General features: G+C 61.0%; 1 protein-coding gene across 1 annotated transcript in view; it reads right to left on the reverse strand.

Annotated features, from left to right (window-relative positions):
• HMCN2 (hemicentin 2) overlaps window positions 1–22,929 on the reverse strand; it is a 130,574-nt gene that overhangs the window by 73,446 nt on the left and 34,199 nt on the right. Inside the window, exons 13-22 of the mRNA XM_053667844.1 lie at window positions 22,533–22,660; window positions 21,727–21,840; window positions 19,684–19,833; window positions 13,251–13,439; window positions 12,551–12,646; window positions 12,190–12,317; window positions 10,525–10,669; window positions 8,456–8,568; window positions 8,176–8,335; window positions 6,593–6,758 (exon numbers count right to left, since the gene is read on the reverse strand). Coding sequence (XP_053523819.1) covers window positions 6,593–6,758; window positions 8,176–8,335; window positions 8,456–8,568; window positions 10,525–10,669; window positions 12,190–12,317; window positions 12,551–12,646; window positions 13,251–13,439; window positions 19,684–19,833; window positions 21,727–21,840; window positions 22,533–22,660 — 1,389 coding nt within the window. The remainder of the gene's footprint in view (window positions 1–6,592; window positions 6,759–8,175; window positions 8,336–8,455; window positions 8,569–10,524; window positions 10,670–12,189; window positions 12,318–12,550; window positions 12,647–13,250; window positions 13,440–19,683; window positions 19,834–21,726; window positions 21,841–22,532; window positions 22,661–22,929) is intronic.

Below are 22,929 nucleotides of genomic sequence, written 5' to 3' on the forward strand. Positions count from 1 at the left end.
CCACAACTGATTCACCTCGCCCTGACTTAGCAGACATTCAAACATGTAGATGTTTTTCTTTCCTTCTTTCCACCCCTCCTTCATTCTCCTCTTTCTCGTGCCCCCATGCGCAGCAGCCAGAGCCCTGGGCCCCAGACGGAACGCCATCAGCTCTGGCAGGGAGAGGCCTCTCCTGTCTGTGTGTGAACACGCAGACCCCCAGCCCTGCCCAGAACCTGATGGGGGGCAGGAACTGGGTCCTGCCAAGGCCCCAGGTGGCTCTGAGACAGGTGGTCAGGGGACCACCCCTTGGAAGCACGGCTCAGGGATATAGGGAGTGTCCCCACCCTGAGAAGCAGCCCAGCACAGCGGACCTCAGGGAAGTTGGGCTGGGATAGCAGGGGCCCCAGCATGACCCACCCTCTGCCCCTCACGGGCTGACCTGGGGCCAAGGGCTGCATCTCCCTGAGCCACCGAGTCCTCGTCGGGAGTCACAGGACATGGCGAGCACCGAGTGAAGTGGCACACGCAGAGCCTACGGTGCCTGGGACATAGTAAGTGCTCGATAAACTGACGGCCCTGCTCTTGGTGAGAAGCCCTGCCCATCGCATCCGGGCCCTTGGCCCCAGTCTCCCAAGAGCCCAGCAGCCCTGAGCAGGTCCGAAGTGGAGGAGAAAGGCTGCAAGTTCCCGTGTCTGTCCCAGGGACGGGTGAGCACCTTCCCTGCATGGATCTACTCCCTCGACGTGGCATTTCTCTTTATGTTTTAAGCTGAATAACACAGACATCCCCCTGACAAGGGCCAAATCCGTTAGCAGCTGGAGCACACAGTCTCGCTCTGGGAAGGGACACAGTTCGCTCTAGCAAACCTCAGCTGCAAAGCAGGTGGGTCCTGAAAAGAGGACCGGGCTGCCAAACGGAGCTCTGGATGTACAGTGCAATGTCTGTTCCAGCCATGCTATGCAGCTCCGAACCTAGTTACTTCGTATTCAGAAAGGCAGCTCTGGACTCCTTTGTCTCAGAGGTTGCCTTCTGCGACTTTGAAGACCACAGAACCCCTTGCTTCCTCCCTCACCAAGCCTCTGAAAGGAACAGGAACAGCCTGTTCACCTGGATATCGCCTGCTCATACCTCAGTACTTAGATATCACCTCCTCCAAGAAGGCTGCCATGATGCCCCAAGGCTGGTAGGTGCAGCCTATAATTCCCACAGCTCCCGCTCTACTTTCCCAGAAACTCTGGCAGCTGTGGGGGCTGCAGCCAGGGGTGGGGCTCGGGGCCAGAGAGAAGTGGAAAGAAGCGGGGAGCCCAGTGCTGCCGTGTGCGTGTGGCGTAATTAGCAGCAGCTGTCCACTGTGGCGGCACGAGTGTCCAGATGGCTCAGTGTGGCGCCCAGATTCCCGGGGAATTTCCTGTTTATGACAGCCACTGGGCCTCGGCCTTCGCTGGCTGTCAGCTCCAACGTTCACACAGCCACGCAGATGTGGGGTGGTCCCTCTGGGCCTGCGAGACCTGCGGGGGACCCACCTGCTCAGAGGGACCAAAAGGCACCTGATCCAAAGCGCTCAGAGTGACTCAGACCCCAGGCCACACCGTCCGCCTGGCTCCCAGCACCGCCTTCTCCTTCGGGCCCCCATTCCCACGCCTTCTTGTCCTTTGTGGCTCAGGTAAGCCGGCCCGCCCCCAGCTGCAGGCCCCTACAGCCGTTATGGCACTTATGGCACCTGCAGCCACCTGTCACGGCCAGGCGGCTTGGTGAGGGCAGCGGCCAGGTGTGCCCAGGTCCCTGCCGCGTCCCAGCCCAGAAGTGCAGGTCCTGACCCACAGCAGGTGCTCAGTAGTATCTGGCAGAAATCCCAGCCCCCCAGACCCCATCAAGGCAGCAAGGCCCCGGCTTTTCCACGGAGCCCTGCTGGCTCCGAGCTGCACAGGGCCCAACTCAGCCGACAGCTCCTCCATTCCTCCATTCCTCAGGTACAGAGGGGGTTGAGGTGGGCCGGCCGCCACAGGCGGGGGTTGAGGAAATGCTCCTGTCCTTGGACCGCCCCAGCCCGCTGGCTTTTCTGAGCCTAGTGCCTCTGGCTGTGTTCCATATTTCTTGCCTCACTGTCCCCATTTCCCAAGGACCCACTGTCAACCTCACCCCCAGAGCACAGATGCTTCCAGAAGGAGGATCGGTGGCTGAGGATGCACAGCTGTCCCCACAGTTACCCAGCCCACCAGAGACACCCACCCTGTGCCCATGTCTGCTGGGGCGGCATCTGAGCCTGCACCGGGCAAGGGCCCACCCACCTGCACCAGCGGGGGCAAGGGGGACCCGCACCCGTCCATGGCCACCTTGACCCTCCTCTCCTTCTTGGGGCCTCGCCTGCACCAGACCCCTGTGAGGAAGCCCCACTGGGAAAGTCAAGCTGGAGAATTCAGGGAGCAGGGCAGATAGCCACCAAATGACAACACAAGAGAGGGAGGGCGAAGGTGCCGTCCCTGTGAGCTCATGAAACACATGCCAAGCCGTGCCAACTGGAGTGGCTGTCAGCTGGGGGGCGCACCCTGTGTGCCACCTACTGCAGGGCACCCTCCACACACATGCTCGCCCGGAGCTCCCACCAGCCACGCCTGCACGGCCCATGGGTCCCACAGGCGTCACCCCCTTTGCAGAAGCTTCCCGGCCACCCAGCTGGTCAGGGCTGGCCTGGGACTCGCCCTGTGCTCTGCTCCCACCCTGCCAACCACTGTGGTGACCTAAATGGTTTGCTCAGAAGCTTCATTCACTGCAGATCCTTCCAGAAAGAGAGCCACTGGCCGAAGGCTGACAAGACCAAGACCTCAGAGCCACCAGGCCAGCAAGCAGCAAGGAGCTGCGAGGACCCACCGAGGTGAAGAACCCCGAGGGGCCCCTGGGCTGTCCCTGCCAAGCAGTGAGCAGGCAGCTTTCTTTCCGAGCCACCGGAACCCCAGCTGCAGCCCCACCGCTGTGCCCTAGGGTAACTGGGACAGAGAGGGGTTGGGGTGCCGACTGTCCATTCCTCAGCTGTCCTCTCTCCTCCTCTCCAATGCAGCTGAATCTGGCCCCCGTGTGGGACCCTGGCCGGCTGCCGCCGGGAGCCTGATCCGGGCCAGAAGCACTAGCAGCTGTCCCAGCTACACATCAGAGCCACAAACAAACACTGTTGCCTAGAAACACCGCCGCGCCCCAGCCTCCCCGGGTGGGATCGTGGACCGGGGCCTCGAGGCGCTGTCTGGCCACCACCCCTGTCCAGCCGCTCATTCCTCAGACGGGAAGACCGAGGCTCAGAGAGGGGCAGAGTCTCGCTTGGGTTCACTCCGTGCATGGGAGCAAGGCTGAGAGGGGACCTCAGGTCTTCGACCCTGACCTCTCGCGGTCTCTCTCTGCGATGCGGGTCCCGCACAGTCCTGGGCACACGAGTAGCTCGAGAAACCCTGCTGCCTTCAGTTCTGAATTCACAGCTCACACGGGCTTTCCACAAACAGCCGTTCCAACGGGTCAAGAGGACTCAGTGACCATTCCCACCCTTGACTTGGCCGTTTGCTATGGGACTGTCCCCCAGGGAAATGACCAGGAGAGAGAGAGAAGCATTTGCACAGAGACATGCCCACAGCCCCATTCAGGACCCCAGAAAACTGGCCCTGGCACTCATGCCTCAGAGGAGCCACTTAGCAACGACGAGAGACAAACGCACAGGAACGTTACGCTGTCCTTTCAATGAAAAGCCAGGCACAGGGCTGGGATGAATTGAGGAAATGGGTCAAGGGAGGAAAGCATCCGTGACGAGTGCAGAGCAGAAGGTGCACCAAGTTGAGTTCCACAGAAGCGTTTACAGGAAAAAGCTGCGGAGGGCCGTGCACACTGCCTGTGTCATGGCCACTCAGACCTCACGGGGCCTTCTTTCCACCAGGACCTTCTAGACCCTCCAGAGACTGCAGTGGCCACCTGGCGTGGGCTGCACACCTGCTGTGTGTGTGTCTGTGGGTATCTGTGCATGTGTGTGTATGTGTGTGTGAGTGTGTGGCGGGCCCAGCCCCAGGAGTAGAAGGCCAGGGCCCCAGCTCTCCCCACCCCACGGGCTTCTTTGTCACCCTCAGCGCACCTCCAGGCCCGCTGGCATCGGAGGGCCAGCCCTGCCCGCCCACAGGGACACGGAGGGCCCCTCAGAGGCTCGGCCACATGGGGATTCTCAGTCTGACACTCCGCAGAGTTAGCGAGCACAGCAGAAAGGAGCCGCCACAGAAGAGGGGGCAACTCGACCAGCTGGGGAGAGCACGGCCCAGCCGAGAGGAAAGAAGGGTGAGCAGCTGGCACCTCCCATCGAGAGGGGGTGCGCTGGAGCCCTCCCGCTCCCCAGAGCAAGTTCTCCAGCTTCCAGAATGCAGCTCCACAGCGGGGGGAGTCTGGGACGCCCTCGGGGAAGAGGAAGGAGAGGGAGGACCGGAAGAGCAGGCCGACCCCCCGCCCCACTACGCCTGCGCTCTGCCCCCCATCGGTGTGTGTTTTCCTGGGGTTCCTACTGTCCGTTTTCTGGGCAAATGGCCCAGAGACCACAGGGAGCCGCGTCGGTGGGAAGGCTGCGTGCGCTGGGCTTGTGTGGGGAAGCTGCCCGACAGCTGCTGGGCGCTTGACACAGTCAAGACGGGAACCAGGGGCCCAGAGTCTGTGGAGGGCACTTACGTGCAGTTTAAATGCAACCCAAGTCGGCAATGTTACCCACCAGCAACTGGGAACCAAAACCCCCGCCACTGGTGGCTGGATCGGCAAAGGCGGTCTGCCCACACGGTGGGGTACGACCGGCCACAAGAGGGAACAGAGTGCCGACACACGCTGCCACGTGGGCCACCCTAAGACCACAATGCCAAGTGAACCGGGCCACCTGCAGTGTGAGCCCGATTACCTGAAACGTCCAGAAGAGACAAATCCAAAGACAGAAAGCAGACTGGTGGCTGCCAGGGCCTGGGCTGGGCTTGGGGGTGGGGGCGGGAATGGGAAGAAGCTGCCGATTAATATGGAGGCTCACAGCAGGGGAGGGGCGCTGGAAGTGTTCTGAAGTTGATCCTGGTGATGAACGCACAACTCCGAATATACCGAAAACTTAGAATTGTTCAGCACGTGCATCTTAAAAAAGTGGATGAGAACGAAACAGGATAACAGATGGGTTCATTTTCAAAAGCTGCAGACGATGCTCCAGTTTGTGAACAGCAGCAGACAGATGTGCTCCAGAGGAGCGATTTACGACGCACCGAGGCTCCAGCATCCGTCACAGCGTCGCACGAACACCACTTACACAGAGTCCACCTTGCAGATGGAGACCTGAGGCCACATACCCGCGACGGACCCAGCTGGGCTCAGAGCTCCTCAGCCCAGCTCCGCCCCCAGGCCTCTTTCCCTTCTCATCATGATAAAGCCCCGGAATCTCATAAATCTCGGGAGAAGGCTGGAAGCCAGCGAGAAGTGCAGAGGGCAGGGGAGAGGGAACAGAGCAAAACTCAAGGATTGCAAAAGCAGCTCACACAGATTTACGACTCCCCGAGGACCTGTCTCCATGCATCACAACAAGAAGGGGTGAACAAAGGGGACCTGCAGGCCCCTGTTTCAGCAAGAGTCCTAAACAAATAAGCACCTGGCCACTGGCCACCCTCTCCCAGCCATCCCCCCACCCCCAGCCAAGGGACTAGGACTGGGCTTTCTGGGAACAAATGTGGGCTCCCCCGGTTCCCACCCCCACCCCATGCAGGACGTGGAGCTGCAGGGACACCCACAGAGCCTGAGGTGGGCGTGCCACAGACCCAGCCAGGCCACGGGCCCCCACTGCATTCAGAGGCGCAGGCTCCAAGGACTAGAAGGGCCCACCAAACAGATGTTCTGGGAGGCAAGACCGAGTGTGGGTGCCGGGGGTGGGGGCTGCAGAGAACTCCCCATTCTGGAACTTTTCAAAGGCCGCGCCAGCACTGATGTCACCAGCCAGAGCTGCAGCCGTCCTCCCCCACCCCCATGGGTCCAGGGCCCCTGGAACTCTCAGGCTCTCTTGTCTGGAACCACCCCCACCCCCTGTCTGCCGGGTGCGGCCTGGCTTTGAAGGACACCCCAGCCAGCCGCCTTTCACTCCCAGGACACGTGACCATTTGGGAGAAGCTGAGTCAGAAAGCCCAGCCGCCAGACTCATGGGCCACAGAGGGGGCGAGGATGGAGCTCGCGTCACGGTCAGGATGCAGACCAGCCACAGCTTTGCTCTTCGCAGCTGGGGGTCAGTGAGCGGCTCACCCCAGCTCTCTGAGCCTCACTTGGTTCAGCTCAGGCAACACGGGCTGCCTTGCAGGTAGCCGGAGCCCATGTGCGACTCCCAGCAGCAGGGCGGGAAATGCCAGGGGATGGTTGTCCCCAAAGGGTCTCACCCTGTGTGTCTGTGGACGCTCTAAAGGTCCGTGCAGAGGCTTCAGGGGACCCAGGGACAAAGGCACTGCGCGCAGAAGTGAATGCACGCCCCCTGGGAGCGTCCACAGGGTCCTCACGCCTCCTGGTTCACCAGCCACCGGAGGCTGGTTTTCCCCTAAACTCCAAGCTCTTCCCCTTCTCCAGGCCGAGGCCATGCAATTGGGGTCACCTGTCCGTGACGGCTGGCACAGGGTGGAAGTCCTTGGTCCAGGTGACCAATGGGGGTGGGGAGCCTTGGGCCTCACAGTCCAAGGTCACCTCATCACCGGCCTTAGCTGTGACTCTCAGTGGCTGGTCTGTATCATGTGAGAAATTCGCGTGGATCCTGGGCTTGGCTGTTGGTGGAAACAGGCAGAGACTATGAGCAGGTCAGGGAGCCAGGGGACGGGGCCCCCAGGAAGCTGAGGTGGCACCGCCACCCGGGAGGTGCGGAGGTGGGTGCGGCTCCATCGTGACAGGAGGGTGCTGGCTCGGGCGGGCTCAGATCCGCTGGTTTCCCCAGCGCCCCCGTGTGGTGGCCGCACTGATGCAGCCGCTCCTGTCCCCACATACGCCCCTCTGGCTCCTCCTCACCTGCCGTCCCTTCCCTGAGGACATGGGGGCAGGTTCCCTCCTCCTCCTCCTCCTCTCTACACCCTGTCCCCTGTGATCACCCCACTTAGTCCCAGGACTTCAGCCACCAGGCAACGCCCAGTCTCCCTCTGGCCTCCCCCAACCCTATCAGGGGGCTGTGCTAATCTGTGCCCACCTCCTCCCCCTCCTGTCGAGCAGAAGGCTCCCGGTGGGGGAGACTACCCGAACCCCTCCTTCCTTACGCCCCCCCACATTTCCAGCTGGGCGCTCCTACACTGAAGGCACCCGGTATGAGTCCAAGCACCAACAACTGAACAAGCCAGCCAGCTGGGGACAGTGAGACCCACAGGGCCCACACGTGTGTCCCTATATGTCCTGTGACAGAGGGGGACGAGAGTAGAGGCCGTGGGTGCATATGATGGAAGACAGGATTATGTTTGCTCACTCGTCCACGCGGCTCTGAGTGCCCGCTCTGGGGTGACCGCTGGACAGGGCAGCGAGGATGGGTCCCACCCCTGTGCTCAGCAGGGAGGGCCCACAGGGAACCCGGGTGGCAAACCGCTCACACGCATTTATTTGATCCGAGTCATGATGGGCATCCCAAAGGGGGCGTCCCACCCTCCACAGAAAGGCGACTGGACCCAGCCTGGGGCGTCGGGGGGAGCTGGCATCTGACGGATGGGAGGGATGCGAGACACCGGCTGGGCCCAGAGGTGAGGGCAGGGCATGCTAACCAGCAGCAACTACACTGCAAGGCCCTGAGGCTGTGGCCTTGAAACAGGCTGAAAGGAAGTCAGAGTGTCTGGGGCACAAAGAGTCAGGGGGAGGGGCTGGTGAGGGGCCCACTGAGGTGGCAGGGGTGGGGGTCCAGTGTAGGGCTGTGCGTCGCCAGCCTGTTGGTGCGATGCCTCCCCACCCCCGCAGTTGCACGGGGCTGAGACAGGGAGAGACCACTTGACTGCGCTTGCACGTGAATGGGAACTGCTCTCAGGGCACGTCCACTCCACCAGGGACCCTGCTCTGACCTTTGTCTCACGTGCCCTTCACATGGGAAGAATTTAGAGGTGGGTCGACCAGGGTACAGGGGGGCGGGGCAGGTAAGGTCTGAGGGTCCAGGCAGGCCCCTGCGGCTGCCCCGCCAAGCCCCGAGCCCCCAGAACCGGGGCAGCCAGCACTCACTGTTGACAGAAAGCCGCATCTCCTGGCTCGAGAAGCCCACGGTGTTGGTGGCGGTGCAGATATAGGCCCCCGCATCCTGGGTGGACGGCCGGGCGATGACCAAGGTACCGTCCCTGCTCACGTTGTAGTGGGGGCCGCCGGAGGTGAGGGCATTGCTCTCCTGTGGCACAGTCACAGACACATGGGCAGAGCCCACCCCCCGGGGCAGTGTGGCATCACGCCCCTCCCCACGAGGCGCTGGGCCTGCCCGTGACACTCAGTGGTGACAAGCTCCGCTTACCTTGGTCCAGGTGATGGTGGGGGTGGGAACTCCAGAGGCGACACAGGGGAGAGAGGCTGGAACCCCTTCATTGGTGACGTGGTGGGTGGCGGGGGACTGGATTCTAGGTGGCACTTTGAAAAACAACCAAAGTTCATAGTGACATTATTCACGATGGCAAAAAGGTGGAAACAATTTAAACTTCCGACAATGGATGATGGACGGGCATTATGTGGTGTGTGTGTGTGGGGAACTGCGTTCAGCCTTAACAGGGAGTGAAAATCAGGCACCACAGCACAGATGGACCTTGAAAGCGTGATGCCAAGTGCAATGAGCCAGCACAGGACGAATACTGCACGACGCCCCCTATCTGCAGTGCCTGGAACAGGCAAATCCAGAGACAGCGTGCAGTGTGCTGGCCCAGGCGCCGGGGAAGGGTGGGAGTCGGGGTTTCACAGGGACAGAGTGTAGTTTGGGAAAGTTAGAAAGTTCTGGAGACAGATAGGGGATGGTTATGCAACCATGTGAAGATCCTCAATGCCCCTGGATTGTACCCTTAAAAATAAATACAATGGTAAACCCTCTGTTCTGAATATTGCACCACAAGTGGAAAAAACCCCACAAACATTTCAACAGTAGAGGAAAAAGCACAGAGCACCCCCAGCTGCCATCGCTCAAGTTCAGAGGGCAGCCACACCTGGGCCCCCGCCCTGCCCCCGCCCCCCCCCCCCGGGACTCGAAGAAAAACCACTCCATCCTTTGGCACCCATATTCCTTGATCGGCAAAAAAGCTACATGACCCCAATCTGTCTCCCACTCGCTGGAGATGGCCAGATAAGAAATGGCAGAAAACAGTCACAGCGCAAGTCCACTTGGCAACAAATGCCACATCCCTCCCGGGCACCACCCAGCACTGCAGGCACCGAGACGGGTCTCTGAGGAGCGTGGAGAGTCGGGAGGGAAGCCAGAACAGCGGTGTGGTTCACGCCGCCCTGCCGAAGAGGCTGGGCCATCGCAGTGGGCCCTCGGGTGACGCACCCTGCATGGGCAGCATGGTTTGCTGACCTGTGACCCGGAGCAGCCCCTCCCCCTCGGAGCCTCAGCTTCCCGAACTCCAGAACGAGTCTCTCAAAGCCCACGCCCCGGAGCAGTTACAGAGTGAGGTCTTCATGGGGCCTACGCCCAGCCTCCGACCACCACTGCGGTCGGTCACGGGGAGACGAGACCCCAGGCTCTACACCCAGCCTCCTCCTGCACTTCCCCTAAAAAATGGGGAAGAGTGTGTACTCCTGCTCCGCCCTTGGGGGTTTTAGGAAATGAAAGTTTTTAAAAAGAGAGCATTAACAAACTTGGTCAAGGATGAACTATAATCGAACTTCCTTTAAACTCCTCATCTTCCTTTAAAAGGACAGTGGGACCTGGGTGGAGGGGTGCTGTGAGTAGGAGAGTAACCGGGCAAAACACACGAAAAGCCCTAAAAACGGGCAATCCTCGAGACTCGAGGCTCCGTTCCACGGTGAGGGGTTTCTCCGGAGGAAGGACCGGTCACATGGGCGGAGGCGGGGTCCCCAGGCCTCTCTCCCCAGGGCGTCCCTGGGAGCAGACAGGTTAGGTACTCGAGGCTCATCCGAGCAGGGTGCGCAGCCTTAAACCGATGCTTCTGGGAATTTACTGACAGAAAAGGGTCACGGACGCAGCACAACAGGAAACTCTCGGGCTGCAGACGGGGTGTAACGCTGCGGTCCCCGCCTGATTTTAAAACATGCTCCAGCATGTGCCTACAAAGAACTCGCAGACCAACGGACAGAATGCCCGTATAATTGGTATGAAAATGCATAATTTATATGATACACAATTTATTATAGATGAGAGTGTGTGTGCAAGCTTACAGGTGTGCACAGTATGAAGTACGCACCCACAGGTAAGTGTTTTTTACTTACCTCTCCAATCTCTAAATTTCCTGCAGTCATTAGGATTCATGCAAGTTTCTCTTCAAACAAATTCATTCAAGGTCAAGTCCCCGCACACGTCTTCCCCAGTCCCGGCCACCCACGGCGCCACCCCACAGCCTCGGGGGCCTCGGGACTCACCGTGGACCACCAGCTCCACATCCCTGCGCTGGGAGCCAGCCGAGTTAGCGACCACGCAGCTGTACTTCCCAGCATCCTCCTGCAGCACCTGGTCCAAGTGGAGGCTGCCATCAGCTCGAACGGAATGTCGACTGCCAGGCGGGAGCTGGGGAGAGCGAGGAAGTGCCAGCTTGGCCCCTTGGCCCCTTTCGGAGCCAGCTAAGAGAGAGCCTTCAGAGACACCCACCCGGGAGGGTGCAGGCCGGACTGGCAGAAGGTGGGGGAGCTGGTGGGGAGGGGTGAGGCCAGCCCCCACCCCCTCCCTGAGACTCCTCACCTCCACGGACCCTCACGGCTAGGTGGGCCTGACTCCCAGCACGCCCCCACCCCACTCGCCATGCCAACTGGACAGGGCAAGACGCCTGACCCCAGCCAGCTTGGAGGAACCTCTGCTGGGAGCACAGGGCCGGCCGGGGCCTCCTGAGGAGGAGGGCTGGAGCCCTGAGGCCCTGCCTCCCCGAGGCCCCAGGGAGAGAAGAGAGGCACACGGAGCAGAGGTGTGACCACTTCAGATGGGGTCCCAGTGCGAGAAGCAGGGGAAGCAGCTCCTGGTGGCCGCCTAGGGCCCCATGAGCATCAGGGTGGCAGGTGACGCTGATCCAGAACAGGCCTTGGGCAGCCTCCAGCAAGCCAGGCCGGGCCCCTCCTGTGGCCTCCCTGTCCCCGTCCCCGTCCCATGAGCCTGGCTGCACACTCGGCTCCTGGACGTTGCAGCACCAGGCCCTTCGGGGCCGAGCCAGTTGGAGGACCTTTTGACTTGTTGCACTCGGGAGCCGCACAGGCAGGGGACCCAGCGTGCCCACTGAGCGCAAACAGGCCAGTCCCGGCACTGGTGAGGCCCAGGGCCACCCCCTCCCACGTGCCCCCGACTCAGGAAGGGTGCTCACCACCCAGCTCCACTCCCGCGTGTGGCCTGCCACAGGTCATGTCTAACTACACAGGCTGACTGTGAGTCACGGACACAGTGAGCCTCCACAACGCACGCACGCTGGGCGGCACCACTGCTGGGACAACAGCACCCAGACCAGGCAGCAGGGACAGAAAGACGGCCACACAGTCACTGCCTCCCTAGCTGTCTCTAGTGCTTCGAAGTATAATGGGGTGAGGGCACCTCTTTCTGGCCTCAAGGGCACGAGGACTCCCCGCATGTCTGCCGACAGGGCAGAAGGGCCAAGGGGCAGGTGGTGAAGGAGTGGGCAGGAGAGGAGAAGAGAATAGAGGGGAGCAACCCCGTGTGCAGGGACCAAGTGGCCGCGGTGTGCCGGCGCTGCGCTAGGCCGCCGGGCAGCTGTCACAGTGCCCGGGCCAGGACAGGGTGACCGGCGCACAGCGTCCAAGCCCCCAGCACACCCCTGCTCCCAGACCTCAGCACTGACAGAGGCCAGATCCTCCCACTGGGTTCCAGGGGGACAGGCTGCCCCACCGGACTTGGCTGACCTTAGAGGGTGACTGATGCTCTTAGCACGTCATCAGAGAATGTTCTCAGAAGAGGCAGGAAACAGAGCGAGGACGGAAGATGGTATTCCAAATCAGGGGCACAGCAAAGTGGGGGCCAAGGTGTGAATGAGACAGCCCCTCTGTCACCCAGCACCAACGCCCGCCTCACCGGGAGGAGCCCGTGCTCACCGGCCGGCCGGCCTTCAGCCAGCGCCTCTCCGGGAAGGGCCTTCCAGCCAGGACGATGCAGGGCAGGGACACGGGCTGCCTCTCCAGCACCCGGACAGTGGAGGCGCTGCTGGCAATCTGGGGGGGCGCTGTGGGGAGAGGACAAAGTGTCGGTCCCTCTAGATTGCTGCGGGTGGTCTTCTGGGGAAAGAGGCCCCGCCCTCCCCTCCCCGGGGACCTGCCCAGGAGGCAGGGCTGCAGGTGCTCCCCTCGGAATACCCAGCCCTGGACACACCTGTCCCAAAGGATGGGTGGCCATGGGGTGCCCCCTGGGGTGTCCCCACCTCCCACCTGCCCCACCCCTCTAGATCCCCCAACGAACCATGTCCAGTCACCACCAGCCGGGTCTCCGCCTGGACCTTCCCAAAAACATTTTGAGCTTCACAGATGTACGAGGCCTGGTCTTCAGGGACCACACCTGAGGGCAGAGAGAGGCGGGCCTGACTGCTGGGGGCACGCCACGGCTCCGACCCCCACGGGCTCCTCGCCCAGGCACAGAGGGAGCCCTGGGCACAGCCTGGCCCTGCAGAGGTTAGGTGGGAGGGTTAGGGGTGGCAGAGAGCAGGGCAATGGGGCACAGAGCCAGGCTGTGGAGGGACAGAAGGCCTCGGCTTGCTCATCTGTAGAATGGGGACAATTCGTTAATACCTGGCAGTGTGACTGGGAGGGGTCAGCAAGAGGACATGAATATGGTGCCCAGCAGCCAGCCTGGCACATGGTAAACAGTGGCTCTAGTGGAGAGGTGGTGGTAGTGGCTAAGACCTACGACATGCGTCAGGGACTATGCTAATGTCACACAGGTGTCACCCACACCACGGCCCCATAGGGTGGCCTGCCCTCAAACCCAGGTGGCAGCCTGGCCATTATCGTTATTATGACCATTCAGAGCAGGGAGATGACTGGACCAGAGTCACCCAGGTGAACGTAACCCTGTGCCGCCCACGGGCAGCGCTGGGGCTCAGGGTCCTGCCCTGGCCACCCAGACTCCCTGCTGCCCACCCACCCCTGCTCCGATCTCTTACTGTCAAAGAACAGCACTCCCGAGTCTGGCTGCCTGGTCCGGCTGCCCCGCCTGGGCTCCAGCGGCCGGTCGTCTGCCCGGCGCCAGGCGACCACTGGGGGCGGGCGGCCTGTGGCGCGACAGGCAAGGAAGGCGCTCCTGCCCAGCTCCACGGTGACATTCCGGGGCGGCTCCGTCAGCTGGGGCGCATCTGCAGGGAGGTGACCAGTCATGGCGGCTGGACCCACCCAGCCCCAGGGGACTGTCCCCAGTTACTGGGAGGTCCCCCCACCTCCAGCCTGACCCTCATGAACCTGGGGCTGACTCATACCCGAAGCTCCATGGCCAGCCTGAACTTGGGGGGCCCACCCCTGGAGAGCTCTCAGGAGCAGGAAGCCCCCGACCCACCTTGTAGGCCTGTGTGGGGTCTTGGGGACAACTCTCCCGCTCCTGGTAGTGACACCGCCTGGGAAGCCCACCCCTGAGGGGCCACAGGGGCCTCTGAGACCACGTCACCCCATCCTGGGCCACAAGGCGTTTCCTTTAGCAAATGTCCTAGACTTGAGTGACCATTTCCAGGGTCCCTTGTGTGTCCGCCACCCCCAAGGGCCGACTTCGTGGGGCACTGGTGGCAGTCTCTGATCTCTTCCCTGCCTCTCTGTCTGCTGCAGTTTCTGCAATGAAACTGCAAGACGCTGCCCCAAAAATCAAAACACACTTTGTACGAACAACATAACCATCCGCTTTCTGATCCAAATGGCGACACTGGAGAGTGGAAATACCACACTAGCAATTACCCCGGACAACACCTCTGAATGAGGCTTCCCCGCTCGGCTGAGCGAGGATACATTTAGACACACACATGAGTATTTCCTCTCCTTTCTGCTCCACACATCCCCAAATCCCACACTAACCACTGCTAATAGACCTCAGGGCTTCTTCCAGATGCTTTTCCCGGAGCTTGGGCTTATTTTATAGTCCGGGAGGAGAGACAAGTTATTCCCCAGAACAGACTCTCACGTCCTTTTGGCCCTCAGCAGGCCAGAAGCAGGTCCAACTCCAGGCGGGTCCAGGCCCTGTCCCCTGCCGCCTCTGGACACTGGCCTCAGGCCCCTGTCCCTAGACCCGTGGCCAGGAAGTTCCCCAGGCTTTTGTTAAGGCTTCAAACGTCCAACACCATGGAAAACCCTCCACCTCCTCGTTCTTCCCATCTCTTTCCAGAAACCTCCCCTGCCCATCCAAACCGTGACATCAAATTTCCCTCCCGGCCTCAGGGGTGAGGGATGTTCCAGGGAGACGTAAACACAGCTAGGAAAACTACAACAAGGAGGAAGACAGTTTTGGACCTAACCCCAGAAGCCACCCTCGCGCGCCTTTCTCATCGGGGCCTGGCGGCCCGGCGCAGAATCCCAGAAAGCCACTGCCCCGGGCTCGCCTCAGGTGGGGTCGCTGGCCCTGCAGGGCCCTGGCCCTGGGGCACAGCTATGCCGTCCCCGCCACCCTGGGCAGAGCTGAGGTTCAACCCCAGGGACAGTACCCCTAAAGCCGCCTTCTCCACTCCGCCCGACCAGCCTCCAGGGCCCAGCTCAAGCCTCCCTCCTCCAGGCAGGCCTCCCACCAGCAGTCCCTCCTCACACCCCACTCAGCCTGGCTTTGTCTCCTGAATCTGCAGGGGCACTCTCTTCCTCGTTCTCCTCCCAGACCTGAACTTCCCCCTGAGAAGGGACAGACCCTTATCATAACAAGCAAATAAGAGGTATAAAGGGTAGTGTTTTGAACTACCAAGTGACATGCACGGGGACAGTGTCAGGAAGATGATCTCATGAATGGCTCCAACACACTCAGAAGTGGTGTCACCACAGCCCCCGCCACACAGACTCAGACACCAGGGGGAGGAGGTTCAAGAGCCTGCCCAAGGGCCCAGCCTGAAGCCAGTGTCCCCCGTGCGTTCCCCAGCCAGGGCCACACCCCCTCTCGCGTCCTCTCTCAGGGTGAATCCCAAAGCCGCCAGATCCCAGGCTCTGACCCTGCCCGGGAAACTGTGACTCACCCCCCTCTATGGCCATGCCCCCACACGTCACTGGAGCCCCCAAACAGGCGGAACCCCACAACCCTCAGATGCCAGAGCCGAGGGTCTTCTGATCCCCTTGTGGGCCAGAGGAGGGGATTACATGGGGGGTCAGAGGCGAGGTGCCCACCCAGTGTTCTTCCCGGAGCCTCTTACTCAAGGTTCAGCCACTTGGTTTTCAGGCTCCAAGCTCCCTCCTCCAGTGTCCCCGGTGTGACCCTCGGTAACCCAGGGAGGGACAGTGAGCTGGCTCCCCTGCCGTGTGCCCTTTCCTGTGGCCTTGGGCGGGTTTCCGGGGCAGGAGCTGGGCAGGCCCAGGTCTCCCCGGCCGAGGCTGCAGCCACATGTCCATAAGGAGGCGGTTCTGCGCGGGGACCGGAGACCCAGGCAGAGAAAGTGGCCTCAGTGAAGGACGCCGGACGCCAGCCACCGGCCGGGAGGGGTGCCGGGCACAAGGGTCTGGCCACCACAGGGGCTGCCCTGGACCTCCCGTGGGGCCTCCCAGGGCTCCCTCTGCCTCCCCACCCACCACCGCCTCTTCGGAAGAGTGGAGGGTGCTGGAGACTAGAACCAGCTGGGGGGCCACACCCCCTTCAGGAAGACCCCCATGGATTCTAACAGATGCTGAGGAGTGACCGCGACAGAAATGCCGACTTCCATTTCTCCCACTCAGTCCTCAGCACCAGGGACACCGGCCTGCAGGTCCATGGCCCGGGCAGGGCCCCCGCACCGCCCCAGCCCCACTGGGTACTTCTGGGCAAACCCCTTTACCACTCAGGGCCTCGGTTTCCCCATCCATACAGAGGGAGCTCTATTTTTACCCTGGTTCGAGCATCTGCAAGTCCCAGGACCCTTTCTCATCGCCCGAGACCCTGCAGCCCCCCATCCCCTCTGCTGCCTACCCCGGGTTCCGAGGCTCAGAGGCCTGGAGCAGAGCCGGCGGGAAAGAGAGAGCCCGTCAGCCTCCACTCGGCTGGCCAGCAGGACAGCACAGAGGGCCAAGGTGGACCCCGGAGGAGGTTGGGACTAAGAATCAGGGAGTGAAATGACAGGCAGAGAGAGGGACAGGCGCACATGCATTTAGAGAGAAGCCCAGCAAGGCAGAGATGATGTATTTCAGGACAGTTCTTCAACAGAAAGGGCCCTGGGTGTGGGGAGGGGGTGGCCACCACAGAGCCCAGCCACCTGCCGTGGCACAAGTCGGCGCACCTCTCTCTGCCCCAGCAGGCCCTTGTCAGCCGGCCTGCCGACTACCAGCGTGCTGTACGTCCCCCCATGTGAGCCCCGGACAAGACACGTGGTCTCACTCAACTTCTCAGGGACCCAACGCGCAGACTCTGTTCCTATTGTGCCCATTTCACAGCTGAGGACAGCGGGGCTCAGGGAGGTAAATCACTTGGCCAAAGGAGCAGCAGGACCTGGACACAGACCCAGGACTCGGGGGCCACATGCCAGGTCCAGAGCCGATTCGAAAGCCCCCCCGCAGGCTGGTCCACACACACAGCGATTTGCTGTCCTGCAGGAGGCGGCTGCCCTCCTTGAGGTGACCCCAAATGCCACCAGGGAGGCAGTTTCCAATTCAGCAGCAGGAAATGGGCCTGGTGCCCACCTGCTCTTGGCTGGGAGGCCTCTGCCAGCCTGGCCGCAAAGGCTGGACCGCAGCTGCCACCCAGATGGGCAGGAAATTCAATTTCCCACCACTGCCGCCAGGCCGTGGTGCCAGGGCCCCGTCCACCATCCCCTGGCCTGAAAGCCAGAGGCACAGTGGCCCGGCACCCACAGCACTGCCTGTAGGATGCCAGCTGCCTCCTCCCTCTGACGTGGGGGAGACGGTCCCCGAGGGCAACGGCTGGCAGGGGAACAATAGGGCCCCAAAGAAATAAGGCCTTGCTAAAAAGAAAGCAGATGTGGAGCAACAGGGGGCTGCCCAGGGGAATGCCAAGGGCAGCCCACCCTGGAGCACCCTCCCCGCTCACCCAGATCCCACTGACTGATAACTAGGACCGTGGCACTGACCAGCACCCACCGAGTTCCAGACCATTCTCATCACTCACTCACATGACACCTGAGACATCCTGCAGATGAGGAGCCCGCAGCTCCGAGAGGGAAGCAACGTCTGAGCTCTCCCTGCTGGTGGGCATTAGGGTCAAGTCCCAGGACTAAAGGCTAGGACCCTGGGTTCAGCTCTCAGCTGTGCCACTTTCCGGCTGTGTGACCATGGACAAGTTACTGAACCTCTCTGTGCCTCGTTTTCCCCATCTATAAAGGGGATAACGGTAGCCTTCGCCCTAAAGGGGTGAGCAGATTACAGGTTGGTACATGACCCTGCTCAGAGCTGGCCCTGGCACTAGGCAAATTTGTAGAAGCGTCAGCTTATGCCTGTATTATTATAACCAAGCTCTAAGTCCTCATCTTCACACACCCACCCTGCCCCACCGGTGAGCCCTGCTGTGCGGGGAAAGTCTGAGTGCGCATCTCGCCTCCTTAAAACCTCTCACTGCCCCCGTGGGACAAAGCCTGGGCTCTGGCCGGCTCCCGAGGCCAGGCCAGGAGTGACCGCAGCAGGTAGCCACCGCCTCGCAGCCCCTCTCCCCACCCTCTCGATGTTGCCTCACTTTCTGCCTGGCTTCTCCTGTGGCAGGGCGATCTGCACACACTGCTCCCTTGGTCTGGAACGCTGTTCCGCAGCTCGTCACCCAACTGACTGCTCTGGGCTCAGCTGGGACATTGTCTCCTCCAAAAAGCCTTCCCAAGTCACCAGAGCTGGGGCAGCCCCCTTCCCAGACTCCAGGGATGCCACCCCCAAACACTCAGTGCTCTACGTATTCTCAGTGACCCACCAGCAACACAAAGGCAGATGCTGTTGTGTCCCCAACACAGGGCCTGGTCACCTGGCAACCATGTGTTGGAGGAATGAATGAAGGAACAAATGAATGAAGGCTAAGGGCACCCCAAACCTAGGAGGATCCCTGAGACGGCACTGTCACCCCCAGGGCCAGACCCAGCTCACTGGGCCTGCTCCACCCGGGGCTCTATCCCCTCCGGAGCACCTTGCCCAGCCCAGCCCGCCCGGCCTGGCCCCGCCTGGCCATCCAGTCCAGAAAAGCACATTCTCGATTCCCTGCACTTCCTGGACCTCCCAGCACCTGTCTCTCCCATTGCAGCTGCAGCAAACCCTCCGAGCCTGATCCGCCCCACTCAGCATGCCAAGGAACGGTGCCCACAACCTCTGAGCAACTCCGGGCACCTGGACCCAGGCCTGGGGCTCAGACATCACGGTTCCCACCACCAAGGCCGTGCGTGGGCCACAGAAGACTCTGGACTCCCCGCCTGTGAAACCGGGGTGCTGGCCTCTCATTTATGAAGCAGGCGCAATGGGCCAAACCCTGCGCTGAGCATTCTGTGCCCGACGTCACTGAGCCCTCACGGTCAGGCAGGATAGAAAGTGGTACGGTCAGCTGGGGGAAACCAAGAGTGGAAGACGACTTGACCAAAACCCACAGATGGTGAGGGATGGCGAGGAGCCTAGAGCTCGGTCTCATGGCCCAAGCCTGTCTCTGTGGGAGGTGGCCTGCAGGACAGCCCCAGGGAGGCCTGCCCCCGGGGTCCGCACCCTGTGCAGCCTCCCACCTCTCTGTGTCCCGAGGCCAGTCTGTGCCACCAACAGACTGCAACCGGCAGAAGTGATGGCAGGTCACTTCCAAGACTGCAGCTGGCTCCGAGGACTCAGATTCATTCCCTCTCTCCCACCTCCCTGCTCCCAGGATGCCAGGTCCCAACACGCCTCTGCACAAGCCCTTGTGGTGAGAACCCAGACAGACCCACCAGCGGCCACGTGAGCAGGTAGAGGCCTTCCCCTTGGCGCCCCCACCAGGGCAGCACAGGAACTGCAGCGCTGGGAGGCCCAGCACCAGAAGCACCCAGCTAAGAGGCTCCCAGAACCCTGACCCTCCAGAGCTGAGAGATAAGAAATGTTTATTGTTTTAAGCCACAGAGCACTGGGGCAACTGTGACCCAGCAAGAGGTAATGCACTGGGGGCAGGCGGTAGGGGGAGGTGGAGAAGGGTGTAAGGGGGACAGATGGTGATGGCTGGAGACTTGACTTGGGGTGGCAGACACACAATACAGTGTACAGGTGACATGCTGTGGAACTGTGCACCTGAAACCTGTACAATTTCATTAATCAGCATCACCCCGATACACTCAACACGGAGGAAAGAGGAAAAAGGTACCGCGTGCTTTGTCTCCCTCGGACCTCCCTGGTCCCCAAGTGCTTGGGAGCTACATGGTGCAAACTCCACACTGGCCAGGGACCTGGAGGGGTTCTGTCCTACCTGCTCAGAAGCAGGTGGACGGGGCGGGCAGGTGGGGACAGGTGTGCACTCACGTCCAACCTCCAGCCGGATTTCCGCAGAGGCGTCGCCCAGCTCGCTGGCAGCCTGGCAGATGTAGACGCCAGCATCCCTCTCCTGGGCCACAGGGATCCGAAGCGTCCCAGAGCTGGAGTCCCCGGGGGCCAGAATCACTTCAAGGCCCCCTGGAGCGGAGATGAGACAGCATCAGGCAAGGGCCCACAGTCACCATGGGCAACTTCCTGACCCTGGGCCCCTACAGCTCACAAGGCTGGGGCCTGGGGACAGTGGGAGGGTTCCCGCCAAAAGTCAGTGGGGCAGAGTTTCAGTTTGGCCAGATGCAAAAAGTTCTGGAGACAGATGGTGGTGATGCTTATGCAACAGTGTGAACGTAGCTAATACCACCGGGCTGTGCACCCAGAAACGGTGAAGAAGGGATACTGTCTGTTATGCGTGTTCTGCCACAATTTGAAAAAACTAAGCCAGCACTGCGAGGTCCAGTTCCCCGAGTCCCTTGGTTGACCAGGAGTGAGACCCAGACTTCCTGTACATGTGACAGCCCGTCAGCGAAGAACTCCCTGCCTGGGCCTCCCTCGGGGGTCCCCACCCTCTGCCCTCGGTTCCAGACTGAGGTTTGGACGGGCTCCGGCATGGTCCTGGGGCCACCCTGAGGTGGGCGCCCCATGCCTGCCCCTCTGAGGCCCTCCCCCAGGCTCCTGAGGCCTGACAGACTCCGGGGTTCTGAACCCCCTTTTAAAACCTAATTTAACTTTTCATTTGTGGTAAAGTATACATAACACAAATTTTTACCATCTTAAGCACTTTCAGTGTCCAATTCAGTGGCACTGGGCACATTCTGGTTGTCGGGCACCTATGGCCACATCCGCCCATGGAACTCCATCCTCTTCCTGAACAGAACCTCCCCACCTCCCCTCCCCCGGCCCCTGGCGGCCACTACTACTCCCTGTCCCTGTGGTTGGTGTCTCTAGGGATCTCAGGAGAGTGGGATCCTGTAATACTTGCCCTTCTGTGTCTGGTTTATTTCCCTTAGCATAACATTTTCAAGGTCCATCCATGTTTTATCAGAATGGCATTCCTTTTTTCAAACAAAACAGTTAACGGTGGCCCAAGAATCACATGACACAAAATGTACCATCTCAACCATCTTTAAGTGTACGGTTCAGTGGAGTTGACTATATTCACATTGTCCCGCAACTTGAATCTCATTCCCTTATAAGGCAAAATGACATCCCATTGAGAGCTTCCCCTTTAAAAGGAGGTCCCAGGACTGGCAGGGCTCTCAGCCAGAAATGCGGTGACGTGACCCCTGACCAAGGAGTCCCCAAGGCCTCTGCCACCCACTGGCTGCTGACCTGGGAGAAAATGCTCCAGCTGGAAGCTAACCCTGCCCGCTGGAACTCTGAGATAATCCCTGCCTTTCTCAAAGTCAAGGTGAGGCTGTGACAAGATGGCAGACAGGTGCTGCCAAGGAGGGAGAGCATCCGGTGGGGAGGGGCGGCACGGGACCGGCTGACAGCTGAGCAGGAGCCCAGTTTCTGCTCCGAGAAAGGCCAAGGTGGCAGCCCAGCACCCACACCCACTGGTGGGGGTGTAAGAACAGAGCCCATCAATCAGACATCAGCTCGGCACCCGGCACCAAGAAAACGCTCTGTACCCACGAACTCAAGAGCCTCAGAGCAGCCCTGTTGCTATCTCTCCCATCACTCAGATAATCCCACGTCACCGCCGCTGTCTGCACCATGAACACTGAGCACGGCCTGCGTGCCGGGCGCCTTCTAGACACTTACTCGGACTCCTTTCATCCTCACACAAACCACCCTGGACTCTCCCCACCTCCCACAACAGGAAGCCAGCTCAGAGACGTCAGCTCACCTGTCCAAGGTCACGCAGGGCTCCTAACTCCTGAGCCGTCCTACACCGGGGCTCTGGTGGGGGGCGGGGCACTGCAGAAATAGGCCCCTATCCCCAGGCACCCCATTCAAAGTGCTCCCCCCGTGACTGTTCTGGAAAGCTGATTCTCCGTGACCCTGACAGGCCCCCCTCCCCACACCACGTACCTCGATACCAGACAACCCGGGGTGGTGGCACCCCGGACACTTCGCACGCCAGCACGGCCTCCTGGCCGACCGCGGTGAGGACCACCGCACTCACGGCAGAGATGGACGGCATGTCTGTGTGGGGCGCAGAGGCAGGGTTGGGGACGGACCAACAACACCCCCAGAATGAGAATGTGGCTTCCCACAGCTGGGGAGGGGCTGCTGGCAGGAGGACCTGAGCACCCTGCCTCCTCCCCATCCCCTGCCACTCAGGACAGTCAGTCACCCCAGAAAAATTCAGCCACAGCTGGTGTTTCTCGAGCTTCCCACCCAGGACCCCAAGTCGAAGCCAGTCGCCCCTGGGCTAAATGCCCCGTTGTCCCTCACCAAAGCAGCCCTGGGAGCCAAAACCCTACAAGGTCCTCAAACGCTCTCCATGGGGTGCCAGCCCCTCCCCTGCCCCCCACCTCCCCCTACTCCACACCAGCTGCCTGGCAGCCCCAGGAGTACCCAGGACTCATTCCGGCTGCTGGGCCAGTACCCTGCTGGTCCCTCTGGTGGCAGCACTGTCCCATTCATTCCTGTCTGTCACGGAGGCCTCAACGGGTCCTGTGTGTGAAGCCTCGTCCCCTCTACCCACCTGGCACGTCGCCCCCCCCCCGCCCTGCTCTATGCACCCTCCTCCCCAAAGTGCCTTGTTTATCTGTGCAGTGCCTCCCCACCAGGCAGGGACCATGTGTATGTCCCCACCGCCTGGCACACAGCAGATGCTCGGTGTTTGTGGGTGGGATGGAGGCCCCTCCCCTGAGATGCCCAGGCCCGGGTACCTGTGTAGTAGAGGGTGACCGTCTCCTCGTCCGTGCCGACCTCGTTGGCAGCCTGGCAGCTGTAATTCCCAGCATCCTCTGGGGCCACTCCTCGAATGATGAGGGTCCCCTGGTCATCCACGTGGATTCTGGAGTCACAAAGTTAAATGTGTTCGGCAACAAGGGGCTGATTAGGGTGGATCATGTGAGGGCGCTCCAGACATCATTAACAACAGACTAATTAACATCTCCAGTGACCACACTCCACACCATTGCTCTGTGCCGAGCTGTGTGCTCAGCACTTTCCATACATGGCTTTTTCTCATTCAGGAGGCTCAGAGAGGTGAGGTGACTTGCCCAAGGTCACACAGCCTGACTGGCAGGGGCAAGATCCAGGCTCAGGGCTCCTGGATTCCAT

Source organism: Artibeus jamaicensis, unplaced genomic scaffold, assembly GCF_021234435.1.
Source record: "Artibeus jamaicensis isolate MK-2021 breed Jamaican fruit bat unplaced genomic scaffold, CSHL_Jam_final contig_471, whole genome shotgun sequence".
Classification (NCBI taxonomy): domain Eukaryota; kingdom Metazoa; phylum Chordata; class Mammalia; order Chiroptera; family Phyllostomidae; genus Artibeus; species Artibeus jamaicensis.